Raw genomic sequence first — 14,781 nt, forward strand, 5'->3', positions numbered from 1 at the left:
TTTCCCTAACGGCTAAGGATGTTGAACAATTCTTTAAGTGTATCTCAGGCATTTGAGATTATTCTGTTGAGAATTCTATGTTTATATCTGTACTCCATTTTTTAATTGGATCATTTGGTGTTCTGATGTCAAGTTTCTTGAGTTTTTTTTATATATTTTGGATATCAGCCCTCTGTCAGATGTGGGGTTGGTGAAGATCTTTTCTCATTCTATAGACTGCCATTTTGTCTTATTGATGGTGTCCTTTGCCTTACAGAAGCTTCAGGGTTAGGGAAAAACATCTACAAGGAAATCTACAAGGATGATCCCAGCTAAGACTTCTAGCAATAATGGAGAGGGTGCCTGAACTAGCCTTCCACTGTAATCAGATTGGAAACTACCCTAATTGTCATCAGAGGACCGTTATCCAGTAGCTGATGGAAGCAGATGCAGAATTCCACAGCCAAGCACTGGACAGAGCTCTGGGAGTCCTCATGAAGAAAGGGAGGAGGGATTGTATGAGTGTGTGTGTGTGGGGGGGTGTCAAGGTCATGACAGGGGAACCTACAGAGACAGCTGACTTGAGCTAATGGGAGCACATGGTCTCTGAACCAATAGTTAGGGAGCCTGCATGGGACTGACCTAGGCCCTCTGCATGTGTGTGACAGTTGGGTAGCTTGCTCTGTTTGTACGGCACTTGTCATTAAGATCAGGACCTGTCCCTGGCACTTCACTGGCTTTTGAGAACCTGTTCCACATGCTGGATTGCCTCGCCCAACCTTAATGTAACAGGAAGAGCTAGGTCCTACCTCAACTTGATGTGCCATGTTCAAGCCCATGGGAGGCCTGCCCCCTTCCGAATGGAGGAGAGAATGGGGAGGGAGGAAGATGAGAGTCGGGTGGGAGGAGCTCAGGGAGAGAATGGGAGGAGAGGGGAAACTGTGGTCAGTATGCAAAATAAATGAAAAAAGGAATAAAATAGAATAAAATTGAAAAATAGAATGTTGCAAAGCAATCCCAACGTTAATTGGGTTTCTAAAATTATGACTATTATAAGATTTAATGCAGTAGCATATTAAAAAGCGGTGTAACAAGTGATTGCTAACAACTGCTTACATGCCAAGGGTGCTTCCTTCATTGGTGCTTTTTATTGAAAAAGTGATTATTTTATTTTACTTTATTTTATTGGTTTTTTTGAGACAGGGCTTCTCTGTGTAGCCTTGTCCTTTCCTGGATCTCACTCTGTAACCCAGGATGGCCTCAAACTCACAGAGATCCACCTGCCTCTGCCTCCCGAGTGCTGGGATTAAAGGCATGTGCTACTGCCACCTGGCAAAAGTGGGTAGTTTTGCAACCCAGAAATACAAAGAACTGAAAACTGAATGCTCGCCATTTCTGCTCTGAAATATTCCCTGAGTCCTTTCTGTTTCCCACTTTGGGAGATTCTGCCAGGCTATAATTCTGAAGATCCTATTCTTGGCCCACAGCCCATTATCCTCCTGGTTTTATACTCTTGTTTTTTTTTTTCTTTTTGGTTGTTCTTGTTGTGTGTTTTTTGTTTTGTTTGTTTGTTTGTTTGTTTTTTGGCTCTTCCCTTTCGACAATCAGCACACTGGCTTTTGCTTTTTTTGTGATTTTTTTTTTTACCTTATTTTCTCAGGATCCACTTTATTTATTTATTTGTTTGTTTGTTTGTTTATTTATTTATTTACCTAAAGTAGCTAAGTTTTGCTTTCTAACACAAATCTTGGAACCACATACTTAAGGATAATGAATTTTTAGTCCAATAAAGGATATTTAGAAGTCTGTGAAAATATGATTTTCTTTTACGCTAATTCAAAACAAACAGAAAGAAAATTGACCAGACTGCTAGTTTAATATTAGTAAATTTTCCCTCTGTAAGTCCATGAAATTGGCTCAAAACTAATATTGCATTAGACAATGTGTCTAAAAATCTGCAGATCCAATGACAAGTATAACTATGCTTGTGAACTGTCTTCTTCCTTTTATAACCATTTGGCTGGGCTGCTGCATTCAGCAAATGACCTAAGCTATGACCTTGGAGGTGAGATACTAAAAAATTAGGGTCTGTGTATGCTTGCTGCTTTCCATAAAAGAACATAGAAACAAAGTCCTGTTTTCTCCAATTCTTTAAAAAAAAAAAATCCACCCTACAATGAATATGTGTTGTTGTAGATTGTTGGATGTCAGTTTAAACTTTGAGGAAGCAAAATTCTAGTTGAAAATTCCTTCTGAGGGAACATGCTGCTACTGCCACCTGGGGGAAGCTCTTTTCTGCTCTATCCAAGACAACTAATGTTCTCACAAAGGATAGAGCCCATTCACATCTTCCTTGTCAGATCCACACTGGAAGAAGTTCCAGCTGTCTCCAGATTCCACTCACAAAAGAACTACTCAATAGACTTCTTCAGAGCTATAGGAGAAGACCAGAATGTAATCAGAATGAGACTTCTATATCTTATATGCAACATGAAAAAGTTTGGGGAAGTATGGGATATATACTAAGAAGTGGAGAAAGTCAAATTTGAGCTTTTAATACCAAAACAAAACTAATTTTAAAGAAAAATTATTTAATGGTAACTTACACTTAACTGTCCACCTTAAATATGTCATCTTAGTTAGTGATGGTTATTTGATTATGAAAATTGCATGTCCTCAAAAAAGCACACAGGAGATTTTAACAGGTTAAGATGGTGATGATGCATTTCAAGTATATGGAAATAAACTAGAGAATTTTTCTCATAAAATTTTGAATTTGTGAATTAAATACTGATATGTAGTCTGTAACTATTATACACATATGTTTATTGGCATTTTTCACAAAGTAGTGATGTAGCATTTATCAATTAAAATGGAAAACTTAAAACTTTCACCAAGAATGTTTCATACTTTTGCTGTAGGAACCTTGTTATTTATTAGAAACACAATCAAAGAGTCTAATTCTGGAAACAGGTTTCAGGAAGTATCTGTTAAAATTATAAGCCTGTCAGGTAACATCAGTAGGCTCTGATTAGAAGACAACAGCTAATCACTTTTAAGAGGATGTCTGGTAACAGATTAACTAAGCAAAATAATGTAGTATCAGTCCCCTGCTGGTACCACGCAGTCAGGAGACTAAAGTTCATTTCAAAGAATACACTGTAACAATTCCAAGGAAGTCTGTGAAGAACAGGTTTCCAAGACCACAAAAGGTAAGTGGCACATGCTGGTTTTAAAATCTGTTAGATCTGTGATTCAGGATAGACAGCAATGAGTGGAACTCAATGTTGGTGACACCATGAAATGAGCTGCATGAGCTGAGATGTACTTGAGGGGCGCTGGAACCAGTGACATTTTGTTCAACTGTGTGGTTCCTTGAAGGTATTTGTGATAAGATCTGAAAATACTGGGGTGAGGGACCTTCAGGAACAAGTAGGCTACTTAACACCAGATCACAAGCAAAATAATCTATTACATGTTGAAGTATCTTTATTTATGATTCAGCAAATTGAGGTCAACTGACAGTTTGCCAGTAGTTCTCCTCATCAATCAATGAAAGTGACCAATGACCTTAAAATGCTCTAAGGCTTCTGTAGTGCATGAGAACTAACACCATACCATACAGGTTCTTCAAATGTAAGTTCTTCTGCTTCCTAAATGAACTGCAGAGTTCTGTCAAAGAGTCCACACTTCCAGTGATCAGCCATGCAATGACTTGTTGTTTCCTAGCAGAAATTACAAGAAGCTCTCCTTTCCATTAGATTGTTTCTCGGTTGTAAAACAATGTTTCATAAGGAGAAGCAATAGCCGTCTTCAGCAGCATTTATGTTTCCTAGGAGAAAAGGATTCTGGAAGCAGGGAAGAGGGAGTTTCACAGTTGGCACTTGTACATTCAGGGAGTGAGGAAATGAGCAAGTGGTGGACACCATTAAAATGTCGAACAGGCAATTCTCTTTCAGAAAACACACACTCAATTATCTCTTTCTCTTACTACTTTAAAACCGTGTGCTTTAAAACTATATTAGAATCACTTTTAATTCTAAGTCTGATTTTTAAAAATTAAATAATACAATACTGAATGGAGCTGGACATGGTGGCTCATACCTGTATGAGTATAAGTAACTTGAGAATGAGCAGGTTTGGGTGAACACTGAGGCAGTGAGTCATTCCCCCAGACACCGAGGGAGAACTGTACACAGAGTATCCCAAGCCAGGTCAGAGGCTACATACTGGGCAAGTCTAGGTACCTTACTCTCTTCGTGGTGCTCTTGTTTACCCACAGCTATGACGGACACCAACAAGATGACCATCAATGTGGCTGTCTTTGGCAGGACTCAGAGCGGGAAAAGTGCTGCAGGGAACACTCTTTTGGGAAGTGCTGACTTCTACAGCAGTTTCTCTCCAGGCTCTGTAACCGAAGACTGCCACCTGGGCCGGAGCCGTCTCCTCCACAGCTTCATGCGTCGAGGGGGACAAGCAGTAACCCTGCAGATACAGGTACTGGACACTCCAGGGTATCCACACAGCAAGCTGAGCATGAAACATGTGAAGCAGGAGGTCAAGAAGGCCCTGGCACATCACTTTGGACAAGAGGGTCTCCATCTTGCTCTGCTGGTCCAGAGAGCTGATGTGCCTTTCTTCGGACAGGAAACACCTAACCCAGTCCAGTTGATCCAGGTAATACAAAGGTGCAATTATATTGGCACCATTATCCCCATCTGGGGGGCATTATCTGCATAGGCAAGGCCCAGGAACAAACTGGCTCAAAAGATACTTGAGCTACAAAGTGCTAGCCCTATAGCAATAGTCAGTAAAAAATGACTTGATTTTCTACCGGTTCTATTTTGTAATTTCCTTTAGAGTCATGGTTCTCAACTTTCCTAACGCTGTGACCCTTTAATACAGTTTCCTCATGTGTGACTCCCAACCATAAAATTATTTTATTGCTATTTCATAGCTGTAATTTTGCTACTGTTATGAATTGTAATGTGTTTACACTGTATCTGATACACTGGATGCCTGACAAGAAGCAGCAAGGGGTCAAAACCCACAAATTGAGAACCACTGTTTTGGATCATAGACAGAAATTTCTAGACACTAATTTCCAGAAGGTAAGCCTTAAATCCTTAAGAACCTTGACCTTGAGTAAGTCTGTATAATGTAACCCTCGGACTATCTGCACCAGAATCAGCCGGGCAACTTGTTAAAAACACAGATCTGCCCATGAATATTGAAATAGCATCTCAAGAGTGAGACTTGCATGTCTGCATTTCCATGTTGTTATATAGGTTTATTAAAACAAGGTGTGTAGCATGAATCTTAAAAGTTCTTATTAATAAAATCAAACCTGGGAGCCAGGTATTCAGGTGAATGCTGTAAGATCAGAGAAGCAGAACAAGCCACAGCCAACCTCACCTGGCCAACTTCTCAGCTGATCTTGTTTCCTCAGACTGGAAGCCTCTCTGTCCTTATATCCAAATGGGTCTCAGCTGAACTGCTTCTCGAAAGCCTGAAGGCTTAACCAGCTAAAAACTTCTAGTTTCTGGTCCTCATGCCTTATATACCTTTCTGCTTTCTGCCATCACTCCCTGGGATTAAAGGCTCACTTTCTAGGATTAAAGGCATGAGTCACCATGCTTGGCTGTATCCTTGAACACACAGAGATCCAGGTAGATCTCTGCCTCTGGAATGCTAGGATTAAAGGCATGTACTACCACTGCCTAACCTCTATGCTTAATATTGTGGCTGTTCTGTTCTCTGACCCCAGATAAGTTTATTAGCATGCACAATATTTTGGGGAACACAATTCCACCACAAAGGTGGGTAAAAAACTACCAACTGAAATACCCACACACATCAAAGGGGACAATTTACTATAATTCATCAACAAATGCATTTTTACCCACTAATGGTGCTGAGCACTTGTAGGGGCAGGAGACCCTATTACAAAAAGCTTATAATCTAGAAGAGGCAAATAAACGTCAGAAACGACAATGGTGTTAACTCCAAAGTAGTGTAATGTATAAGAGGAGTTATGCAAGACTTATTATCAAAGTAAATGTTGCAGGAAGACCATGCATAATGTAGGACAGTACTTACATTGTACTGTTAGAATTATACTAAGTATAATTTAGATATCATTTAGAGTATTATAAAGGAACTGAGCATAAGTTATATGAATACTACACCATTTTATATAAGTAACCTGAGAACAAACAGGTTTTGCTAAATGCTGGGGCAGTGAGTCATTCTCCCACAGACACTGAGGGGAAACTGTACACAGAATATCCCAGGCCAGGTCAGAGGCTACACCTAACTCTCTTTGTGGTGCCTTTGTTTACTTATAGCTATGACAGATGTTCAGATGAAGGACTTTACCCCTTTAACAGGAAATTGATCCAAATGGCAGATACACAATGTGTAAATACAAGAAAGAAATCTGCAATTTCCCATGTTTTCTTGCCACAGCAGCCATAGAAAAATCTCCATTCCAGTCATGAACTACAAAGACTTTAGACAGAACCTAAATAATACATGCTGCATTTATTTATATTCATTTATTTGTTCATTTATCATTAGTTGCTAAGTCCAGGGCTTTATTTATTAGACAGTCCGGCAAAGGAGCTAGGTAAGGAGAAGGGCTTTGGAGGAATAGAGTGTATATATAAATATTACAAGGAATAGTGTAGGGGAAAGGCCTATATACACTGTTACTTACAATTCCTAGAAATTATTCATTGACCTGCTTCATTCTGGCCTAGTTCTTGATTATCTAGTTGTGTTCAGATAAAGGACTTTCTCCCTTTAAGTAACATTTAAGACAAAAGATTGACCCAAATGGCAGACACACATTTTGTTTCTCAGTGGTTGAGCGTGTCTGTAAAGTTTGGGGTAAAGCCATGTGTGTAATTACAGGAAAGTAGTAGTGGAAACTTAGAGTGACAAGAGCAAATCACTCACCTTCCAACTCCTGAAGATTCAAGTCATGTTGTCAACAGTAAACAAGATGATGTGCGTAAGACACAATATGAACTCTAAGGCAATGACACAGCTCTAACAGTATTAAAACCTGTATTTCAAAGCATTTCTGGTGGGAATCAAGTAGCAGGAAACTTACACCCAAACATCAGGATAATTTGAAGAACAGATTTAATATCCACTTAAGGCTGCTTTCCATAAATTCAGTAAATTCACAATCCTTCCCAAAGCCACCTTGACTGTCTCCATATGTCTCATTATTCTTCCCTGTGGTACACTATGCTGGGGCCAAAAGGATTTCAATATTATACATTTTGAAAATAGATTCTTCCAATGTTAGTATACAGAACATTATAACCCACTGTTGTGCTACAAGGCAATTTAACTCACACTTGTCTCTTTTGAAATGGGACCTGCATAACTTTCTCGAAAAGCTGCCTTCCTTAAGTCATTGTCTGTCAGGAGTTGAAGACCAACTGGAGATGGGTGTGGACAAAAGCTCAGATCTCAGATCTGGTTTCGTTTTGTTTTGTTTTTTTCTAGAATAAATAATTTCTTTTTTTTTTCTGAATATCAGCAGACAGAACTTATCAGTCCTCAGAGTGGCCCATGAGTGCTGGAAGTTGTTTCAGACCTGTTTGGGGTCCCTCTTGCTCTTCCGGTGATGGCCTCTGAGGCCCAGACTGAAAGCTTATGACTTTCTTCCTGAAGGTGCCTCAGATACCATGGCAGCCAGCTGTGTGTGCTCACAGATCAGGAGCAGCTGCCAGATGTCTTGATATTCGACAGGACCAAGAGCAGCTGTTTAAGGGGTTGTTAAGGTTCATGGTTCCAGGCATTCCCTGGATTTCGTTTTCTTCTTGGCTGATAAACAAGGAGAATGGAGTAACTGTCCTTTCCCTTTCCGGGTAAGCGGGGAGTCCTGGCATGGAAGGACTGGCCTTGACTATCCTGTGCCTTTCTGTTGTCTTCTGGATTATGCTTTAAAATTTGTCACAGGCTGCCAGCTGTGATGATTAAAGCATTCCTCCAAATGATCTTTTTCTTTATTTATATTAGGTCCATACTAAAGATGTCAGTGAGTTGTATCCTCCAAAATGGGAAAGGAAAGGAAGGAGTCATGTGAGTGTTAGTGGGAATATTATTTGAATGTTAAGAAGAAAATCCATAAATATATCAGAGAAAACATAATACAGTCTCCTCCAATAAAGACCCAGCATGAGGGAGACAAAGTCGCTCTGGGGACTGAACCTATGAACTGACTGGAGTTTATATTCTTTTGTACAAACATGGGCAGTATTACTATTATGAACAAGCAGGCTTCAAGAATACATTTTTGTCTTAGAATTAACCACTCAGCTGTTGATGTTGCTGGTGGGTGCTCATAACACAACAGTCTCACAAAGGCCAGCGATGGGCCTGCACATACTAGACAAATCTCATGGGTCTATTAGCAGTTAAAACTTACTCAAAGATAAGCCTAATGTTACTAGCCTTTCTCAGTCATATCACCAAAGATGCTGATTTTATTGCTATTAAAGACTTCTACACACTAGTGTTAGTAAATCTGACATGCTTAGCACTGAGCTCAAAGGGAGCCACTGAAAATGGCTAGGCAGCACTGTTATGACTGCTGCTCAGGTATGCGGAGATGAGCACTCATTCGAGTGAACCCGAGAGGGCTAGCTTATTACAGAGGTGGAGGACATGGTTTCTGTGTCCAGGCTCCTTCTTAGCTGCTTGTTTGCACCATGACCTTGGGCAAGTAAATTCTCTGAACCTCATTGGTTAGCAGCAAGTGATGAAAGTATCTACTTAACGGGTTTCCTTTTGGATTGTGACCTGGTCTCAGCAGTAGTAAATCCTTCAACTAAGACACTGGCACGTAAGTGCACCGAAGTGTTTAGCTGTGGGAATTATCATTTTATATTATGATTAGTCAAGTCTCTGACAGGCAGGGACCTTTCTTAACCTTTCATAAGGCCTGCCAATAATCAGAGATGTGACCATGTGACTTCCATCAAGCCATTTAACATCACAAGGCCTTAATACTCTCATGTTTAAAATGAGGCGATTTGGATGGATGCTTTCTAGTGCTGAATATTCCCTGAATCTGACTTGAAGAGTTTTCATTCAGCTTTGACTACCTGGAAAGGAAAATGTGGCACTTTAAAGAGGGATGAGAGCAAGGGACTAACGCACGTGCGTGCGCGCGTGCACACACACACACACACACACACACACACACAAACACACAACCCTCTTGTTCCATGATAACTTTTTTTTTTCTCAGCTGATGTAATTGTTGGCTTTTTTTCTAAAGTTTCCCCCTAAAAAGTCCAGATGCTATGATTTCATCAACCACAAACAAATGGGGCAGGGCTGGTGATGTCCTGAGAAAATGAACCATTCCTGGAAAACAAAGTTTATATTCTAACTAGTTGTCCCAAAAGGACTAGATGGATTCATACCTGTGAGCACCATGAAACCAAGCAATCTGTGGTTGTAGCATTTTCATTTGGCTTAGTACTATATTTCAGTGATTCACACTAGATAAATTACTTTTACTTATGCTGCTCTTGAATTTCTTTTGAGCCATTGATCAGCTATGGTTGTTCATTGTCCACAGAGAACATGCTTGGCCACTGACATGATGGCTATGGCCAAGTGACACTATTTTTAAACCTTCAATGATTTTCTGGCCAGAGACCAATCTAAAGATTATAAAGTAAATCAGCCATTCATTTCTGGTTTGGGCCATAACTCAAAAGTGGATTTTCTCTCACAGTTTAAGAGATAAGTATCCTTTCATAAAAAATTACCAGTCTCTAAGGACTTCCTCGTGGCTGAACACTTGGGCTTGTGAGTGGCATGGCGTTCCATGCTTCCACTCATCTGTCCTGAATGAGATAACTTTGAAGTATAGGAACCACCTGAAGGGGAAAAGAGGGGAAGGCATGTTGTTGCAGAAAGTCAGGAACTGAGGGAATTATGCTAGTTACTTTTTAAAGTACTAACTTTGTAAGAAAAGAATCATGTTGTGATATATACCTCCAGAAAGGGATGTTGTACAAAATAGTATTTTCAGCATGTACTTCTATTATGATGATAACTCAGAACTATTTTATTGGCAGGTATGGTCTAGGTACCAACCAAAGCCATCAGGATGGTGGATCTGGTGGTGCCCAAGGGTTAAGAGCACAATTTATTTACAAACTTGTACATAAACATCTTAGTATCATGACAATCAGTATGGCGCAGTAATGGTACACCAAGGCTCTAAATGTGAGAAACTTTGAGATCCGAATGTGATCAAGGGTCAGTATCTGGACCTGAGTGGAAATAAGATTCCAATACCATACAATCCCTACTCTTGCATTATGTTAATTCTTTATTTTATTATTATCTATCATCATCATTATTAGACTATGTGTATGTATTTACGCACAGGCGCCATAGTATGAGTGTAGAGGTCAGAGGTCAACTCGGCTTTTGCAGGAGTCCTGAGGATCTTACTCAGGTCATCAAGTTACTGGAATTTGGGGACCCTTTTATGGTGGCTTGCTGAAACAAGGGAAACCCAGGTCCCTTCTTGGGGATCTTAGTCTCAATAATATAATTTAAGAATGATTCAAACAAAAGCTCAAGGGCAATTATTTTAGAGTTAAAAAAACAAATCAGAGCAGTTAAGCTGCGAACCTCAGCAGCTACTTGAAGGAGTGGAATGGAGGAGAGAAGGAAAAAGCCGTGCCCTTGAAGCCAGTGTGGAAGTTGGACATATGGTAGGAAAGCAACCACTTGGTGGGAGGGATCTTTAGAGAAAGATAAGAAAGACTCCAAACGCTGGGGAAGCTCCAAGTGTTAGGGAGAGCATACTTTTAAAAGAGACTAAAAGAAGCATGGCCATGGCCTGGTAAGCTACTGCACTGTGAGTTGGGGATTCTGGGAAAGACACAGCATCTCATTAAAAAGAAAATTATTTCACCTATTGCTTTAGCATAGCTTAGGTGAGTCCACCTTCCAAGGGGTGGTCCTTTGGCCTGGCCTAGCTGGGACATTAGGTCTCTACCCAAGCCAGAGAATCTGTTCTCAGAGAACAAGCTTTCTCCCAATGAGGCTTTAGTGTTACTCAGACAAACAGGCTCAGACTGTAAGCACTTTTATCCCCTGAGCCATCTTGCAGGCCTATTCTAATTCCTTTGTAGCAAATAACAGGTATTTATTGTCTCTTAGGTCAGAAGTCTGAAATCACAGATTTGGCAAGATTTGTTCCTTCTGAAAGCCGCAAGCAAATGATGTGTCCCAGGCCTTCTCCTGGACTATTTTCTCCTGTACATGACTATTTCCAGGGTCCATGACCTTCTCCTTATATTTGTGTCTCTGTTTAAATTTTTCTGTTTTATAAGGACATTAATAATTTTGGATCAGGAGCTAACCTAATGACTTTTTCTTAAATTAATCACATCTTTATGACACTCTTTCCAAATAAGGTCACATTCTGAGGGACTGGGGATTAGGACTTGGCATATGAATTAGGGGGAGGACACAGTTCAACCCTAATGTCACCGTTCATTCTTACTGCCACCTGTGTCTCCTCTCGATCAGAGATATGTACAGCACACTGCAAGCACAACAGAGTCCTACGAATATCCTTTATTCTGACATGCCATGCGTTGTTGACATCAGATGGATATTTTGATTCATAGAGGTATGGTCTTTAGTGGTTGAGCAAACATGAATTGAATGAACTTGGATTGAAAAGCACATGAGAATGTGACAAATGAAGTTCAGCTATGAACAATCCTTATGTATTTACTGTTAAGATAATGTCTGATAGACTGATCCTGAAAAGTTGGCTCGGGTTTTTTGCAACAGGATGTTTTAGGGGGACCTGTAACTCTGTGATGTAAGCTGACAAATTCTGATGAGGTACAGATGTTTTAGGGGAACCTGTGACTCTTGTGATGTAGGTAGATAAATTCTGATGAGGTACAGGATGTTTTCGGGGAACTGTAACTCTGCAATGTAAGTAGACAAATTCTGATTAGGTAAGAGCAAACAGGTAGACTCATCCCTACAGAAATTTGCTCTGAATGTAGAGTGAAAGCACATACTGTAAGAAATCTACCACAGTGAGCTATAAAACTCAGGAGTACAGGATTGTGTCCCAGAGAATAAAATTCAGAACTGAACTCCCAAAACCAGACTAACTAAGCCTGCAGTTTGACTCAACAAAGAGGATCCAAATTCCCAAATATTCAGCCGATATTGTCAAGAATTAACAGTGTGCTGGAACCCTGGGATGACAATACAGCCACAGACCGTGCCTTCAAAGAGGTCACTAAGTTTTGGTGACGTATGTATAAATAAATGGCTCTGATAAAAGCCAGACTGTTGCCAGGAGTTGTAATTAGTATTCATAGCCATAGACATCTCTAAAATCCCTGTCTCAGAGTTTTCATATTAGACCCGATTGTCCTAATTTCTTCCTTCACTTCCTCTTTTCTTTAATCCTTCCCTCCCACCCTTCCCTTCATTTTACCCCACCATGAACACCAACCATGTATTTGCTGTATACATTGAGACGTAGCTTTCCTGTTTCAATGACAACATTACTAATGTATAGTTCAACCTCTCCGTGTGTCAGTTTTCAATGTCACAACAGGAACAGTAATAGTATTATGGCAAAGATTCATGTTGAACATCAAAAAGTTATGCATGGCAAAGCATGGAGGTGCTTGCCTCCAACCCAGCACTAGGGAGGCAAAAGTAGGGTTGGTATGTTTGAGGTCAGCCATGGGGAGCAGAGGAAGAATCTGTCTCAGAAAACTCAAATCACACCAAACCAAACTGAAATGAGAGAGAAAAGGAGGGGAGTGGGGGAGGAGGCAGGAGACTAAAAGAGATTGCCCATTTTGAAAGCTTAGAATAATATCGGGCATGAACTCTTCATTTTTTTCTGTTTGCTCTCTTCTAGATAGAAGTCCTTGTTATCTCTTGTATTCATTCACAGGCATTTTATATTTTTAATAAAAGTGTTACAAACTGGTAAATATTTCAGTCATGGGAGCATATAGAAGGGAGAAAATGTTACTTTACTGTCAGTTGGTGAAGATTTCATATAAGTTTGGAAACATTCAGAAGTTAATGGTTACTCCCAGATGCCTTTTACATTGGATGAGCAATATGCCACATGGCATGGTTTCTGCTTTATATCAGCTAATTTCCACTAATCAAGGAAGAATTTATTGCACAACCAACTCGCACATGTCACTAACAAAGGGACAACAGTCTTCAGTGCTTTTCAAGCACATTACAAGAAGCCATTTGATAAATTGCCTTTGATTCCAGGCATGAGAATTACAGTAATCTTGTGTAGCTGTTCCAACTCACCAAATGGATTTTGATCTTAGCTTTTCTGTTACTTGTCATCTAGTTAATCAATGAAGCATAACCAGATTATGTCATTTTAATCCCTTAGTGGTGATACTTTGGTGGTGATAACATGACAAAAAAAAAAAAAAAGATGCTGTAACAATTGCCTTACTCAAGGTAGCACGAATTAAAGGAACTGGGTGGTTCTAACGGGGTCTGGTTGTGAAGTAAGTATGAGCAACTACTGAGTGCTGGCCACACGACAGTCAGTGTAGCCAGATGCTCTGCAGCATTAAGTTTTTGCAAATCAATTATAACTGCAAAGTAAAACAGCAAATAAAGCCTTTTGTTGTTGTTCAGAAACCTCATCCATCTTCCTCAATGTGCTAACAACACTTGAGCTCATAGCCACTTCTTATTACATATATCAGCTTTCAGAAATATCATGACACATGGATGTGTTGGCTAATGACACTGGATTAATAATGGCTTTGCTCATGTTTGAGGAACAGAGTCCAAGGCAAACGGTCATTTAACTTCTCTCTCTTTCAGGAACTTCTGGGAGATTCTTGGAAGAATTACACTGCTGTTCTTTTTACCCATGCAGAAAAAATAGAAGAGGCAGGGATCAGTGAAGATGAATATTTGCACGAGGCTTCTGATACACTGTTAACTTTGCTAAATTCTGTTCGGCAGAGGTATGCTTTCCTGTATGAAGAAGGAAACTCGTGCAATGAACAAAGAATTAAAGTCTTAGAAAGAATCATGGAATTTATAAAAGAAAATCATTATCAAGTTCTTAGTTTTACATAAAATGTAAGTGAAAAGAAAGAGCACTGGGTATCAATTAGGGTCTGGAAATCTGATTTTAAAATCTGCCTTTGTTCACATGAATATTGAGAAAGAAAATTCCCTGTACTGCTGTATAGCCATTTTGGAAAATTGAAAATAAAAACTAATATCAAGGATTCAAGATGTCAGAATTATATTCATAAGTATTTATCCAACAGAAAGTGTACATTTGTGCCTTAAGATACATATACAAGAATGCTCATGGTAGCACCATTCATAATAGTTAAGAACTGAAAACTGTCCAAATATTCATTAATAGAATGATGTGCAAATTGTAGTATATTAACACAATGAGGTGTTACAGTAATAAAAATGAACAAACTCAGTTGGCTGTAACAGTAGACTTAACTGTTTAACTACAATGTCAAGAGAAAGAAGCCAGACATGAAGTGTGTTTAATGACTTCATTTATATAAAGCTCAGAAACAGTCAAAACTAATGCTACCTAACTATTCTGGAGGTAGACGTGCTGGGGATCAGGAGAGCAAAAGGATGCTGTGGGGTAGCTTCAGAGATTTTGATAATGCTATTTCCTGGTTTGGACACAGTTTCATAGGGTGTGTACTTTGTGAAAATGAAGAAAATTTTCTTGTAGGT

At 39.6% G+C, this 14,781-nt stretch overlaps 1 protein-coding gene across 1 annotated transcript; it reads left to right on the forward strand.

Moving 5' to 3' along the window:
• Positions 1-4,263: 4,263 nt before the first annotated feature.
• Gimd1 (GIMAP family P-loop NTPase domain containing 1) lies at positions 4,264-14,145 on the forward strand. The gene is made up of 2 exons (XM_036189659.1): positions 4,264-4,656; positions 13,885-14,145. The coding sequence occupies exons 1-2, from the start codon at positions 4,264-4,266 to the stop codon at positions 14,143-14,145; spliced, it is 654 nt and encodes a 217-aa protein (XP_036045552.1).
• The last annotated feature ends 636 nt before the right edge of the window (positions 14,146-14,781 follow it).

This window comes from Onychomys torridus, chromosome 6 (assembly GCF_903995425.1).
Source record: "Onychomys torridus chromosome 6, mOncTor1.1, whole genome shotgun sequence".
Taxonomy (NCBI): Eukaryota; Metazoa; Chordata; class Mammalia; order Rodentia; family Cricetidae; genus Onychomys; species Onychomys torridus.

Bases quoted from the DNA above. Each gene is read 5' to 3' on its own strand.
- Gimd1 (XM_036189659.1), top strand. From the start codon at position 4,264: ATGACGGACACCAACAAGATGACCATCAATGTGGCTGTCTTTGGCAGG. The intron at 4,657-13,884 runs GTAATACAAAGG...TCTCTCTTTCAG, and splicing joins ACCCAGTCCAGTTGATCCAG to GAACTTCTGGGAGATTCTTG.